At 45.4% G+C, this 15,148-nt stretch overlaps 1 protein-coding gene and 1 long non-coding RNA gene across 5 annotated transcripts in view; one reads left to right on the plus strand and one right to left on the minus strand.

The window, feature by feature from the left end:
• Positions 1-5,922, minus strand: part of LOC136515611 (uncharacterized) — a 33,912-nt gene extending 27,990 nt beyond the window's left edge. The window contains exons 1-8 of one of the 2 annotated variants that reach the window (XR_010773964.1): positions 5,292-5,922; positions 4,957-5,079; positions 3,751-3,950; positions 3,286-3,437; positions 3,100-3,193; positions 2,809-2,901; positions 2,556-2,696; positions 1,755-2,202 (exon numbers count right to left, since the gene is read on the minus strand). This is a non-coding gene — a long non-coding RNA (uncharacterized lncRNA). Of the gene's footprint in view, positions 1-1,754; positions 2,203-2,555; positions 2,697-2,808; positions 2,902-3,099; positions 3,194-3,285; positions 3,438-3,750; positions 3,951-4,956; positions 5,080-5,291 lie in introns of those variants that run through there. The other variant, XR_010773954.1, reaches the window with a different exon arrangement.
• Positions 5,923-10,477: 4,555 nt separating this feature from the next.
• LOC136483283 (uncharacterized) lies at positions 10,478-13,160 on the plus strand. Of its 3 annotated transcripts, XM_066480295.1 has the most exons (5): positions 10,478-10,497; positions 11,245-11,397; positions 11,483-11,548; positions 12,529-12,622; positions 12,777-13,160. In XM_066480295.1, the coding sequence occupies exons 2-5, from the start codon at positions 11,321-11,323 to the stop codon at positions 12,864-12,866; spliced, it is 327 nt and encodes a 108-aa protein (XP_066336392.1). In that variant the 5' UTR covers positions 10,478-10,497; positions 11,245-11,320; the 3' UTR covers positions 12,867-13,160. The 3 variants fall into 3 exon arrangements, 1 of the variants encoding a protein (XP_066336392.1); XR_010765398.1 differs by lacking the exon at positions 10,478-10,497 and having other exon boundaries at positions 11,261-11,397; positions 11,483-11,594; positions 12,857-13,160; XR_010765400.1 differs by lacking the exon at positions 10,478-10,497 and having other exon boundaries at positions 11,261-11,397; positions 12,857-13,160.
• The last annotated feature ends 1,988 nt before the right edge of the window (positions 13,161-15,148 follow it).

Raw genomic sequence — 15,148 nt, forward strand, 5'->3', positions numbered from 1 at the left:
TGGTTTGGTGAAGTAATTGACACAGTAGAAACGAAGGCTGGAATTCAGCAGTTATCTTTTCTGGGAGGAAAATTTAAGTGCTTCTTTCTTCAACGACACCGCAGATTAATTCAGTTGGTTCTATTGGGTCCGGATGGCAGCATCAGTACAAAATTGCTTTTTAGGTTCAGCGACCTATACCTCATAGGGTTCGCGAACCGGGATGATCATTGGTTTGTGATGAAGGGAGCCGAGGATCTGATGCCCGGTGCCACGGTACTGCCATTTGGATATACATATAGAGATCTCCTACAAGCAATCGAAGGGAGCACAACTAAACAAAAACTGGCTAACTTGGCCCTAGGGAAGGCTCCAACATTGGAAGCTGTCAGCACCTTGGGTACTAACGACCCGTCTAATCTCAATCCTAAGGTTCCGTCGTCATTGGGATTGTTCGCTGTAACGGTAGCGGAATCGTTAAGGTTCTTACCGATCCGTGAAAAGATTGGTACAATTTTGGAATCAGGAACTATAGGGTACCTTGATGAAAAGAAATATAACGACTACATCAACAACTGGGCCAAAATCTCGATGTTATTGTTGTGCTCCCTCCATGGCCGCCCACTGGGAGATTTTAGGGGTTATAATGATCTGAAGGATATCAATATCGTGGATGATCAACAAGCAATCAATGTCATCGCCATTATGCTACGGCCCAGTGGTTACGATCCTGAGGATCTGAAGGCATCTTGTGATGATAGATAAGTGGTGCAACCTAGCCAGGGACTTCTCTGAATGATGTAACTGCAGGAATGCAAATGCTTAGCTGAATAATATAGTGGATCTCAGATGTAGTTGAAGTCAATGGTAGCGTACCTCTTTGAAGCTGCAAATAAAAAGAACCACCAATTACATAAATGGATGTAATAACAGTGAATTGTACGTGTCGTTGTTCAACAATATGAATGAAGTATTTGTTTTGGCGATGACAATGTTAACAGCGGTATTTTTTTAATATATATATATATATATATATATATATATATATATATAGATAGATAGATAGATAGATAGATAGATAGATATTTAATGACATGACAATGACATTGCATAGGCGCATGTAACTTCGTTGGATGGATGTGATTCTGTTGTGCTACTGCCCTTGCTGACGAGAACAGTGAAAAATCACGCGGATTATTGGCATAGAAGAAAGTCAGGCGTGTTTTCGACGATTGATAGATGGATCTCTTGGATATGATCCTTTTATATAAATTGAGGGTGGTGGTCTCATCACAGTAGGAAATTTATTTCACACGTAACACTTTACAAGTTTCCCATGAGATCGGATAAAAACCAGCTTACACTAGTTTCTAGAACCGGCCTAGGCTGATTTTTACTGACCGCTACGGAACCCTTCCAAAACTGGTCCATCCAGGTTTTTTATGAAAGTTTGCAATTTTTCCCAATTTCATCCAAATTTGATGATTTTTGTTGTTTTCTTGTATGCACATGTTTTCCAATCTATCTTCAACTTACCAGTCATATTTTGGTTGTCAACATATCCGTCTACTTTTAAGTAAACCATATGCAAGTTTAATAACACATGACAACCATAGCTGTGATGTCTAGTTCATTGCCTTTTTTTTCTGTCTAAGGCACGATATATAAATCGCCCGTACTGTTCTAAGGGTGACATGTCTATATATATCGATTGTCTTTCAAGCAGCTCTAGGCATCCTGCTTGATTTTCTTACAGCGAGCATGCTGTAGCTTGCGTCATTGTATCTTTGGTCAAGCCCCGAAAGACACCTTGGATGGAAGTATCTGGAGTCTTGCTTGCTGCACTCGGCTCCATCTTTATTACTAGGAAGATAGGCGCGCTCCGCTGCGCCCGTTCGTGAAGCATATGCCTATATATATTTGTTTAATTAGCTATCCTTAGGCACTAAGCTTCATAGCATGAGCATAACGCAACCGTGGGCAACTTCAATTTGCATTTTATGAACATAAACCTTGTCTTCTCTCATATATGGCAGGTACTACAACTCTGAATTTCTGAAAACTCAAATATTAAGAGAAGGCCTAAAGGGGGCAATACACTGGGAATGGTTGTTTCCTCATACATTAGTACTTGCATTTGATGTAAAAATGGATCCGTTACAGACTATCTCGATGCAGAAACCTGACATGCCGCTAGCCAGCAAATAAACGGCTGACTAAAATCTGCAAGAAATGTGAGACCTTTTGTCAGATATGTTGAATAGGGGCGTAATAACAAACATAGACACGTAGTAACATAACAAAACGAAGTGAATGGAAAACTTTCACACATCCGGGAAATGATTCCACAATTTAAAGACAGCCACATATGAGTTTATCCAAATCCAAATGGAGACATATGGTTATTAATTACCTTATTAGTTGCATCTTAACAAATACAGGAAGATGCATTAGAAGCATGGATTTGTCATTCCTCTGTAGTTCTAATTTATTACTACCATTTTGCTAGGACACAAAAATATGGGAAAGAATAAAGTTATAACATCTGATCAGCAAAATTTAATGACTACTATCACCTTGTACTTGTACTTGACCCAGACAACACTGACCAAGAAGCAGGGGTGCGCCTTGGTCAAATAGCGTTTAGGATGGAAGGCTTCAGCATCCTAGTTTGATAAAGGTAATTACAGTTGTTTCTCTTGGACTGGCATGTCATACTACGAAATGAGCAATGAAAAAAAAATATTGGACTGCCATGTCATGCTATGAAATGAGCAATGGAAAAAAATAATGGGTAAGGTAAATTAGATGGTTTTCTTTTTTTAATACCTTGTGTCGGTTTGGTAATTGTAGACATGATGCAGATGCCTAGTGCTTGCCCTGGCAATCTGTATGTTGATATGGCCGCATCCTCAAAAGATCCTGATGCCATTTGCATGGAAGGGCAATTCAGTAAAGAAAGAAAAAGGCTTTTCTAAATCTGATCTTTTGTATATTTATATAACATAGTTTCATAGTTAGATAACATGATACAGTAAGTAATGCAGCTGCTTTTTTCCGATGTTTCATAATTAGATAACGTTAGTAAGTCGAGCTGTTTTTTTTCAGGAGAACACGTACATAGTACGATGTTTCGCTGTCACTTCCAGTTTGATGCTGATGAAGCACGCAGGCCAATGGTGTATTATTGCGATTACTAACTGTCTCCAAATAACTGCAGAACAAATTAGCTAACACAGATAGCTTCTTTGAACTAACAATCAAATGCTACGTGCAGAAAGAGAAAAAGGTTTGATGTATCTGAACCTGATGGATGGAACAGATGGAAAATTTGTTCCCATTGTCTTCTAAATCAGCTACATATGAGATTTGATCGACAATTAAGGTTGAGTAAACAGAGACAAAGGTGAAAGCACATTTGTCTGAATCCAATTCTGGTGCTGACATGGGTATGGAAGCTGAAAATGCCAAAGGCAAAAAGAAATCAGCAGTTTCCTTTCTAGGACTGCAAATAAATTTGGTAAACCTAGTCATCCATACTATTTCATTTGGTAAAAAAATATATTGACATTGTTCAGTTGGCATGAGTATACAGAAGGTAAAATAGAAAAAAAATATTTTAGAAGCAATTCTAAACAAGAATCATAGTGTCTCCTTAGTTATATTAGCATAGTAATTGTCATGTCATACATATTTGGAAGCAAAAAAGATAGGGCACAAATAAGCAAAAAGAAAAATTAAATCAACAAATTGAAAGGTCGAGGAGACTACCTCAAGTCTTGAAGGTTAAGTGAAATTGTTGGCAGAGCCTTATTAGATAATTTGTGGAAAGCTCTGTAGCACGGATACGTACTCAATAAGCTGCTTGTGCTGATTTGTACGACTGATTTGTTTAGAGAGAAAAATACTGTACCATGGCTAATAAGCCGGTTTATAAGCCGACTTATAATGGCAGCCGAACAGAGCCTTAACTGCCAATGCGTGAAAAAGGATGTCAGTAGCATTAACTAAAAAAACATGGATACTCAGGTGATGTACCTGGTCCAGAAAGCATACAAATGCATTCAGAAACCTCAATACGCATGTGATAGAAATGTGTGTAGTTGTTTGAGCATTGAGCCATTGACCATATCACAATTGCAAGAAATAGTATAATAAAACAAAAGATGGAAACAAATAGTGTATGATAATCATTTATTCTTGACATAAAGCAATTTGGCAGTTACTCGTAAGACATGGACCATGACTAAAAGGGACAGATAAATTTCCAACTCTCAGCAACCTTGAATTGCTATCATGTGTCAGTAGGAACAATTAACACTCTTGGCTACCTAGGATTTATAACATCTCAGTAGAAATAAAGGTGTGAGCCCTACTTTAACAATTGTAAGTAGTTGATTTAGTAATGACTGGAGGGGTAGCGCAGCAGTGGATCCAGTACCATGAGCTTGGCCTAATTAACAGTATAGCAGTGTAGATCAGTGTTTTAAAGGCGTCCAGGCGTACCCAGCTCGCCTTGGGAAACAGTGGCGCCTTGTCGCCTAGGCGTCGCCTAGGCGCCGCCTAGGCGTCCAGGCGTACCAAGCACTCGCTGGACGCCTAGCCGCCTTTAAAACATGGGTGTAGATTAATTCATGAAGGTCTTGTCTTTGGATCAAAGGGTAGGGCTTCAACCTGAAACTATGAAGGTAAATCATAAAAGTGATAATGACACTGAACCCTAATATATCTAATCACCAAACTGAAATTGAAACATGCTAATAGGAATGGATACTGGGGTGAGGACATTTATTGATTTATGATCGCAGACAGCAAGTCACATGGGCAGCAAGCAACAGTCTCAAATCCTTGTGTACCGCAGCAATAATTTGGGGAAGAAGAAAAGCAAAGCAACAATTAAAGAGAAGATAACGCATCAGGGCCTACAGGGACCTCTCCTCAAATGAAAGGCTGGAATGACGTGAGGAGGGCCCTTACCAGCACAGGCTGGAGGCGTCCTAGACGCGAAGATGGCCTTGGTGCTGTCGGGGATCGGGGGATGGACCAGCGTGGTTCTTTCAGCAGCGGCCGGTGGCGCTGAAAACCGCTGCTCCGGAGACACTGAGTAGGGCAAGGACGCAAGGGAAAGGTGAGAGCGAGATAAAGTAGGCCAGCTCGGTGAGGCGGCCATGCGACAGCGGAGCGTGCAGCCGCGCCGTCCTGGTTTGCCACCACGGAGACTGATGCGCATAGAGGCGGCCTTCCCCGAGCTCCGCCAGCCAATGGAAATGGAGGATATGGGGAGGGAAGAGGGGAGAAAGGAGAAATCTCACCGTGCGGCTGTCGCTGGTCATTTCAATGGGCATGACCGAGGAGGTGATGGCGACGTCTGTGCTGGATCCGACGACGAAGCCCCCATGGAGCCATCGCGCGTGGCGCAGGAGGCAACTGCACCGAAAATGGTCGTCTGACCCACAGCGACACCGGCGAAGCAAAAGCGGCCACATCGACGATGGTAGACTGATGAGCGTACATCTGGCAAACCGGATCTGGCCACCGAGCGGCAAAGCGCAGTCGAGAAGTCAGAGGTTCTGCGGTGCCTAGGGACCTTGCGGCGCCCCTATCGGCCGTGAGGAAGAAGGGGGCAGGGCTCCCTGCTATGAGCGGAGAAGGCAAGGATGCGGCAATGGCCAGAAGAAGTGGAGGGAGGCAACACCTGTAGGAGGCGGATTGCGCGAGGCGAGGCCGATGACAAGTATGGTCCTCTTCCAACTTGGGGGAGCAGTGGCGGCGGCGATCGGGATTCAGTGTTAGGCGGCGGAGGTGCCAAAGGCGGGGGCGGAGGAGGCGACGGAGCCTGCGAGAAAGAAACGACGGGTAGAAGCATGATTTCGCACCGCAGCGCAATTCATTTTGCGTTGAACATTGGGCCACCAAAGCACAAGGTCCCAAAATCAGGTCGGGACACGCACGAACACCACGCAGGCGCAACTGGACTGGCCTACAATAGCGTCTGAACACGCATTAACACCGACCGGAAAGACCGGCAACCAGGAGCACGGCATGGCAACGTGGCAGACGCGGATTGGAAAGCCGTACCTAAACAGTAGGCAGGATGGCCGTGAGCGCGCGGATTCCGGGAGCTATATGGAGTTTCATATTAGCAGCAACTCCTACGTGCACTTTTTGCATAGAGGATTGAGCCCGATTCTCACCGCAATAAGCCGACTAAATGCTGAGTGGAGGAGAGAGAGGAGAAATGGGCTGTAAGTTTACAGTCGGTTTGGGCACAAGAACTAAGAAAGTCTGTGAGAGAGACAAGTGGGCCATGTATTAAGTGTAAAGAGCCAACTACTATATGAGTGGGTTGAGAGAAGGCTACAAAAAAAACCTTACAGCCAGCAAGCCGGCTGTATTATTAGCCTTGCTCTGAGTGGGACTTTCATGGAGCCAATTATAAGAGATGTTTACTAGATGACCTCCATAGCAGCAGCAGCAACCTCCTTCTCTTTGTGTACATAAACTTGCTTCAGAGGTGACCGGACTTCTTTTCGTATTGGCGGATTCACCGAATCCGTCTATTGCTTCCTGTACTTGTTTATAAGTTGGTCAAAAGTTGATTATAATTACATTTCCTTGCTGGAATTCTTGATTTTGTTAGCCTTCCAAGCTCTAACCTCTGATTGCCTCGGTTTGTAGGTGAGCGCAGGGGTCGGGTCTTGAATCCACCTTAACTAGGCCTATTGGAGAAATCAGCCTTGTTGTTTAATGCCCTGGATAATAGCAATAACATCTCCTTTTTGCTCTCTAGCGGGAGTTTCACTTGCCCGCCTCTCGAGTAAGATTTCATGGCTTAAAGTCTTCCCAATCTTGTCCAAATTACTGGTGAAAAATATGCATCCAAGACTGTACAAAGTCAAATATAACAAAAAAAGGTTATTGAGATTTTGGGCGCTCCAATCCAACAAGCTGGTAAGTGAAATAGTAAATTTTGAATTATTTTGGATGGTTGAATAATATTCTATGAGAAAAAATAAGCTAAAACAAACTGAAATAAGTAAGAAGTAGTACAGCTGAACGCCTCGAAGGTTTTCCAACATGCCTGTGGGCTGTTGGGCTATCGACTCATGTATATATTGCTCACTGTGTGGGCGATGGTGGGCCGTGTGGTTGTTGGTTGCGGCCACGGCGTTGTGCTCGTGCTACTGCTCGGTTGCGAGTGTGCCAACGGCTGTGGAGGGGCAAGCCTAATGACACTCATATGTACGTACCTAGGTCTCAAGTGAACAATTTTTTCTAAGGTTCCAAGGTTACGTACTATACTAGTATAATAATCTACATCATGTGCTCACTTAGGGTGCATAAAAGGGAGCAACTAAATTTGTGTCCAACTCAGAGGACATGCAAATTGGTCTTTTTGATGTCTATAAGCCAAACTATCGGAATATGATCAATAGTGACACGAAAGAGATTAGAATTTATGAATAGTGGCATTGACGGGATTTAAGTTTTTTAGGTGGCTGATTCGGGATACAGGTTTTCTTCGGTGGCATATATGAATTTTTTTTTGTTATTTGTAGCATACCACATCCAAAGAAACGTGCGTACCACACATGCCCCTACTGATTCCCGGTAAAAAATATGCATCCAAGACCGTACATACAAAGTCAAATATGACAAAAAAAAGTTATTGAAATTTCCTAGGGCGCTCCGATCCAACAAGGTGTGTACGGGAAAGCGTTTTCCACCAAGGTAAAACAGCCAGGCGTAGGTGTGCCGTCTTTTGGGAACAGGTTACCCAAATTGTCAAGTTTAGAGCTCTTCAAATGGTACGCGTACGTCACTTCTCTGGACTGTGCCTCCGTGAACATGAAAACAATCTCTCTGTAAGGATGGAGCGCAAGTATTTCACAATCAACAAGCCGCTCTTGTATCCTATCTTCCGTTTCGGCGTGGAGAGTACTTTCTTCACCATCATCGTCATCAGAATCCCATTCTTGTGCGTCGGCGTTGCCATCTTCAGATCGGAAAGCATTGTGTAAGGTCCAGGACGATCTTGGTGAGCTCGGCAGGGCTAGTCCATAAGCACTTCGATGTCTCAGTATCCATTCCATGTGACCACACGAGGAGGAGTCGTCATGGAGGATCCAAACGCAAAGGTGCGATTCGCGATCAAAGCATGCAAAGTAAACTCCCTTCTCCGACCTCCCTAGACGACCGCGGCCACTGCATTCTTTGTCTTCCAGCTCTCTTGGTGGCTTGATCACCTGGTACGTCGTCGTATGCTCTGACAATGATATCCTCAGTACAAAATAGTTTTGGAAATGCACGTAGAGTGCACCCCTCCAGCACGCTGAGTGCGCATGTTCATATGACAGTTGGACATCCATGTCGTCGACACTTCCTGCGGCTCCACCTTGTCGGACCAACGACCTCGCCTCCCACCGCCCCGTCATCGACGAGAAGACGCTGAGGAAGAACGGCGACGGTGGCCATTCACACTGCGAGATGGCCCTGTACGCAGGCTCCTCCTTGCGATTGCGAGTAAGCAGCATGGGGATGCAGAACACCTGGTAGTGCGGTGACTCCGCGGGATCGAAGGCGAGATAGCGGTATTGGAAGAAAAAGTGTGGATCCCCCCAGAGCGGAGACGGGGGGCACTTGGGCAGACGCACGACCCGGCCCGTGGCCGGGTTGAGCACGTCGTGGTTGATCAGGATGAGGCCGTTGCAGTGGTCGTCGATCCCGGTGGTACGGCGGGGCATCAGGTAGCCGGTGACGTCAGCGCCGGGGCGCGCGAACAGCTCCGGGCGGTCCCACTCCACGTTGAGGCAGAGCAGGAGGGCGGCCAGCGACAGCGGGAGGAGGTCGGCGCGGAGCAGCCGGCGGTCGTCGATGAGCGCGCGCCATGCCCTGCACACGCAGCGGCACGCGGCGAGCCCACGCGGCGAGGCGCGGCGGAACACATCGGCGAGAACGTCGTCGGGGATCAGCGTTATTGCTGTTGGCATTGGCACTGCCGCCAGGTCCTGCTGCTCGTCGTCATTCTGTTCCATCGAGATGGACTCGATCGAGAGATCTCTCTGTCTGTCCACGGCGCCGCTCGTTCTTCTGCGGCCGGGCGTCTTGAATGATTGATTCCACCGACCTTAACTTCCCGTACGTGTCCTATTTATGGGCGGGATATACGTACGGTGCTCGATCATGACGTCTTGGAATCGGAATCAAAGGCTGGATCAGGAGTTCACGACTCCGTCTCCGTCTCCGTCTCCGTCTAAGTCGTGTCCGAGCGCACCTCAGATCGTACAAAATTATGCTTTAAGCTGCAAGTAATCCGGCTGTCAGTGTCTCAGCGAGCACATCACCGTGGTAATTAACCTATACAAGCCCGAACGGGTTTCTCGAAGGAACCACCGTCCACATCACCCGGAATGTTTCTAGCCGTTGGATCTTCGATCGTGCGGTCCAGATCACTTGGCCCAGATTCTGTTCATAGCGGCTTCTCCCGCTTCTCCTTGGCTTCTCCCGCTTCTCCTCTGCTTCGCCCGCTTCTCTTTATAATCCATAGAAGCAAATATAAGATCAGCTTCCGCTTCTCCTTAAATCTTCGATCGTGCGGTCCAGATCACTTGGCCCAGATTCTGTTCATAGCGGCTTCTCCCGCTTCTCCTTGGCTTCTCCCGCTTCTCCTCTGCTTCGCCCGCTTCTCTTTATAATCCATAGAAGCAAATATAAGATCAGCTTCCGCTTCTCCTTAAAAAAAGCAACCGTATCTCTCCCCATCCTTTCCCTCGTTCTCTCCCGACGTGCCGGCGACCAGGGCGCCGGCGCCCCCCGCAGGCGGCGCACCGACGGCCCCCTTCCCCTCCGTTCTCTACGCTGGTGAGTCCCGATAGTCTCTGCTCTTCCCCTCCCTCTCTCCCCATCTCTACCAACGCGAGCGCGGGCAGGGCGACGGTGCGGTCGCCGGCCCTCGGCGCAGCGGCGGCCGTCCTTCTCCTCCTCCACGCCCCCTCGCGCCGCACGGCCAGGGCGACCGCGACCCCACTGGTGGCCGGCGGCGCGGGCACCCACACCGCTGCCTCCTTCCGCCAATTCGTGTGTGTTCTTGTGCTCTACGAAACCCTAGCAGCGTCACGAGCCGCGGACCGCGCACGACGGCCGATACGGATGCAACTGGCCTCTCCCTCGCCTGCAGCGCTCGTACATCTGCTATAGCATGCAATTGCCTAATACATCTGTGATTTTTAATGTCTTCATGGCAATACATTTCGGTTGGCATGCAGGTTCTGCTGGTGCTGTGTTTGTAAGGACTTCATCAGCTACAGCGCCCCAAGCAGAAGACTACTCATTAGTGCTTTCTGGGAGTACAGGCAATCAACAAGCAATATTTACTTATCGCCTACCTTTCATCATTTATTATTTGTCTCTTATTTTCTTAAGTCCTTTCAGATATTGGAGGATTGCAGTTGTGGGCAGATTTCAAAAAGTGAGCAGCTCACCTTCTACCATCAAAGACCATGGCCGAGTCTTACCAAGGTTAGTCACAATGTGCACCCCTCAGGTTCTTTGATGTAATGATGCAATTACATTGTCGTTTAGGTCTCTACACAAAAAAACATAAAAGCCAAACATGATGCCTGGTTGACCGCTAGGTTTTGCTGTCATACACTAAAAAATTGTTTACGATAAAATGATAAAACTTTACATGAGGTTGATTGATTATCTTATTGTGCAGTCTAATGCTTCCTATTTTTCTTTGAAATGCCTCTAGAATGATTGGGATAGTAATGTCTTCGTGTACACGGAAGCCTTTGCCAACTTCCAGTTTCTCTCAAAAACTTTTATGCATTCTAACTGCTGTACTTTTACGTGCCTCAGGTAATTCCTTATCCTCCAAAAGGGAAAAAAAACTAGAGCAGAATGATATCCTATTCTCAGTACTCTGTTAGCTGAGCAAGTATCAAGAGAAATTAGTAATAATTATATGCTGATTCTTTTGCCAGCTTAGGCCAGTATGTCCTGCAAGCTGTTTACTGCAGTTCTCTTAACAATGGGCAAAAACTCACCTGCTTTGACTTATTCATAGTTCACAATGCATTAGTTGGACAGTTAGTATTTTGTGACATGGTGCACAAAGCAGCTTTATTTGCTGCAATACTGCATCTAATGTGTATTGTAAGCTACATTAAATTTCGCTTCGTAGATATATCAGTGCATCGATCTTTTCTGAAACCTTATTCGTCGGCTATGTGGTTGTTTGATAATATCATCTCTGTATTTCAGGGCCAAAGGAGCTCACTGGTACTGTTGATTTGATCAGACACTACAAACTGCTGCCACACCATGAAACATCTTCACAATGTTGTGCCTTGGAATTTTTTTCGGTGTTATAAATGCAAGGCCTTTAGCTAGAGATTTGTTTATGGCATGTGTAAGGTGATATATGTTTTTGGTTTACCACTGCTACCTCAACTCCATAAATTTCCTTGAACATTGCTGAAAGCCTCTCATTTGCTTGCAGACATTCTAAGCATCAAGAACTGAAGGACTTCTCTTTATCGATTGGGATACTTCAGGTCGGTTGCAAGTGAGTTTAGGATGATTTATTATGATTATGATGCAGAATTTATCATGTGAGTATGCTATTACTCCTTTGTTGACATTTAGATGACGGAAATTTACAGTAATTTGGTTCTGACTAAGGTTAATGTGTGAATGGTCACAGCTGATGCAACTAAACCATATTATGGAATTGCATGTCTGAAAGTTTATTCGATATAGTGCTTATCAATTCAGTCAGCATGGAGCCTATATTTTTGCACCACTGTGTGGGTTTTGTTGTCACTTGTCAGCTCACAGACCTTAGTCATATTCAACTTCATGCATAAATAATTGTCTATGGGTGACCTACAACTGGCTAATGCTGAATGTTTTATTGGGACTCTCTATTTTATTTTGTTCTTGGTGAACTGGCAGTTTAGGTTTACTAGACTTTCAGTTAGACAATCAGGTAAGATACTAGATTCACATAGGTTGCCACCTTGTTGTGAAAATAAGGAGAGATGTGACTGCCATTTACTGAATTCTTTCCTGAAGATAGTTCTAGGGTGAAACCATGTGCAGGTTCCTACTAAATAGTTATATCTTCGAGCACCCACATCATGCGAAAACAACGATGCTTGGATTAGGCAGTGCTTGGATGAAAAATGCTAGTCTGATGCCTCTACATCTCTATAGGACGGCAAATACTTGGTAGTGATAATTGATCGTCCGAGTTTCTCTTTTCACAGTAAGACAGCAAAAGTGTACTTAGATTGGTAATTTGTATACACAACCCCATCATTATTATTTTCTCCAGTTGACCTTATGCCTTCTGTAGTGGTGTCATGAGATTTCTTTAAGGGGGCCTTCTTTAAATACAGCATAAAACAAAGATATAGTTTTATCAGCCTTGTTTCGCCTGCACTATAACAGAATTGACTGCTGTGTTTCTACTTACAAACAACCGTTGTCCATTTCCTTGGTCCATTTAGAGAATTATCAACAGAATTGTTTCTTTCTCTGCAGAATTTCTCCTGGAATGGCTGATTTGGTTAATAAGCTAAAAGCTACGAATGTTGATGTATTCCTTGTGTCAGGAGCCTTCCGACAAATGATCAAGGTAGGTCGTGTAATATCATGCACTGGTTCGTTCGCTCTGCCTTACACTCAATTTTTTTATGGTCACATGTTGACCATATTTGAATGCCAATGATGATGAAAATAAATATCTTTTTCCCTGCACTATGGCATATGATCGTTTCTGTGATTTACAGGCAAAGCTATTGCCAAATGGACAGGATAATGTCAATGTTTCGTTCTGTAAATTGATTGATCTGGACTATGGATTTCGCAGGAACAACTAAACATGTCTTATTCTTAGAACCATGACTGGGACTGTTCCATTTGAGAAAGCACTGTCAGCCAGGCAGTCTTCAATGAAGAGTGCCTCGAGAAGAGGCCACCAAGGTAACGGCGCTTTATTCTGAACTCCATGTTAGTCTATATGGTACCCGGTATTTTAGTGTCCTTGGTATGTTATCTCCGAACTGTCACCCTGTGCCATGACGAGAATCTATTACTAAACTTATATAATCCTTATTATTTAGCCTAATCTTAATTCTTATAATGCTCTTGCAGTGTATTTATTCAGCATGTATGTTTCACAGCCAGTCGACGCGCGCAAAGGCGCGCGCAATGTACTAGTTATAAACATGCAGCAACTTTTCACCCTCCCCCTCTTTCCCCAGCTCCTAATCATGACCTCGAATCTTTATTTTCCCCTGTTGGCAAGCAAGCAGGAATGATTGCCAGCATAGTACGTAGTTGCCTAGGCCTATAGTTTTCCAAACGGGCGGCACTGGCACTACACGGCACTAGCACTTCACGGCACGGCACTATCAGGCACGGTGTCACTACCATGCCGTGCCGTGTAGCGCCACCGTGCCTAGACTCTAGCCCAGTGTAACGCCTCAGCCCGAGAAAAACGGCTAAGATCCACTCTACCGAGGAATGGACCACGCCTGCTAATTAACTCACTTGCGTTTTCGTCCTCGCTTCGCGCAAAAGATTCGAAACGAAGTTCATTAGCTTCCCAGGGCTCGGGTTTTTAAGTTGGCTCGACCCACCCTCTGGTTCCGAGGTGGTACTAAGGTCGGTTGCTACAGTAGTTCCCGTGGCTATAGTACCGATAACCCTTTCACAGCTACAGTACCACCACCCAGAGCTACAGTAGTTCGCTGGCCCAGCCCATCATCAAACCGGCCCAAGGCCCATTAGTGGGGTCTTACATACACCCACCCTTAAGGACTCGACGTCCTCGTCGATGGTCGAACCAACCTACCCAAACGGGACAAATGTCCAGGATCGATTCTCTTGGCCCACGTACATATTCCTAGCTCCCCGCCCCAAGTGCCATGCGCAGCCTGTCCGAACTCCCGAGCCATATATCCGTGAAACCGCGAGAGTTGGCTCTGATACCATTTGTAACGCCCCAGCCCGAGAAAAACGGCTAAGATCCACTCTACCGAGGAATGGACCACGCCTGCTAATTAACTCACTTGCGCTTTCGTCCTCGCTTCGCGCAAAAGGTTCGAACCGAAGTTCATTAGCTTCCCAGGGCTCGGGTTTTTAAGTTGGCTCGACCCACCCTCTCGTTCCGAGGTGGTACTAAGGTCGATTGCTACAGTAGTTTCCATGGCTACAGTGCCGATAACCCTTTCACAGCTACAGTACCAACACCCAGAGCTACAGTAGTTCGCTGGCCCAGCCCATCATCAAACCGGCCCAAGGCCCATTAGTGGGGTCTCACAGGGGGCAAACCAACTTAAAAACCCAGCTTCGGGAAAGCTAATGAATTCCGGTTCGAACCTTTTGCGTGAAGCGAGGACGAAAGCGTAAGAGAGTTAATTAGCAGGTGTGGTCCATTCAATGTGTAGAGTGGATCTTAGCCGTCTTCCCGGGCTGGGGCGTTACACCCAGGCACGGCACTAAAGCCCTCAGATAGTGCCGTGCCATGCCACAGGGCACGACAGTCCAGCGGACTAGTGCCGTGCCTTGGCACTAAAACCACATCACCACTTTAACAGATCAAAATCAAAAGAATAGTTCAAAAACAAACTTGAAATTTGATGAATCTGAAATCACAAAGAAGAAAACATAAGACAGAGATAACAAAATACCAAATTAAAGGAACCGTGCAATGGCTGCCTCATTAAAAACATGTCTAGGTAAAACTCACCCTTGTAAGAAACCCTAGACAGAAAAAAAGAGTGCAATCAGCTCCATAAGTTCAATTGTTCATTACATCCACAACCAAAGATCTAAAGCATCCAAGTCTTAAGATTGCAGAAACATTACATAAATGACTAATCAAGATAAAGTTGTTCAAAGGCCTCCTCGAGCTCCTTATCCTCCACCATACGTTGTAGCCTTGTCTCTACAGCTTCCTAGTCCTTGATGCATGTGAGTGCCTCCATAGTTTTAGGGTTCAGCCTCCGCCGCCGGTCTTCAATGATTCTGCCAGTGGTATTAAAAGTAGTTTAAGAAGAAATGGTAGAAACAGGCACACTAAAAACATCTCTAGCAAGGGTAGAAAGAACTGGATATGTTAGTTTATGCTGATGCCACCAATTCAAGATGTTGAAGT

The sequence above is a fragment of the Miscanthus floridulus genome, chromosome 1, assembly GCF_019320115.1.
Source record: "Miscanthus floridulus cultivar M001 chromosome 1, ASM1932011v1, whole genome shotgun sequence".
Taxonomy (NCBI): domain Eukaryota; kingdom Viridiplantae; phylum Streptophyta; class Magnoliopsida; order Poales; family Poaceae; genus Miscanthus; species Miscanthus floridulus.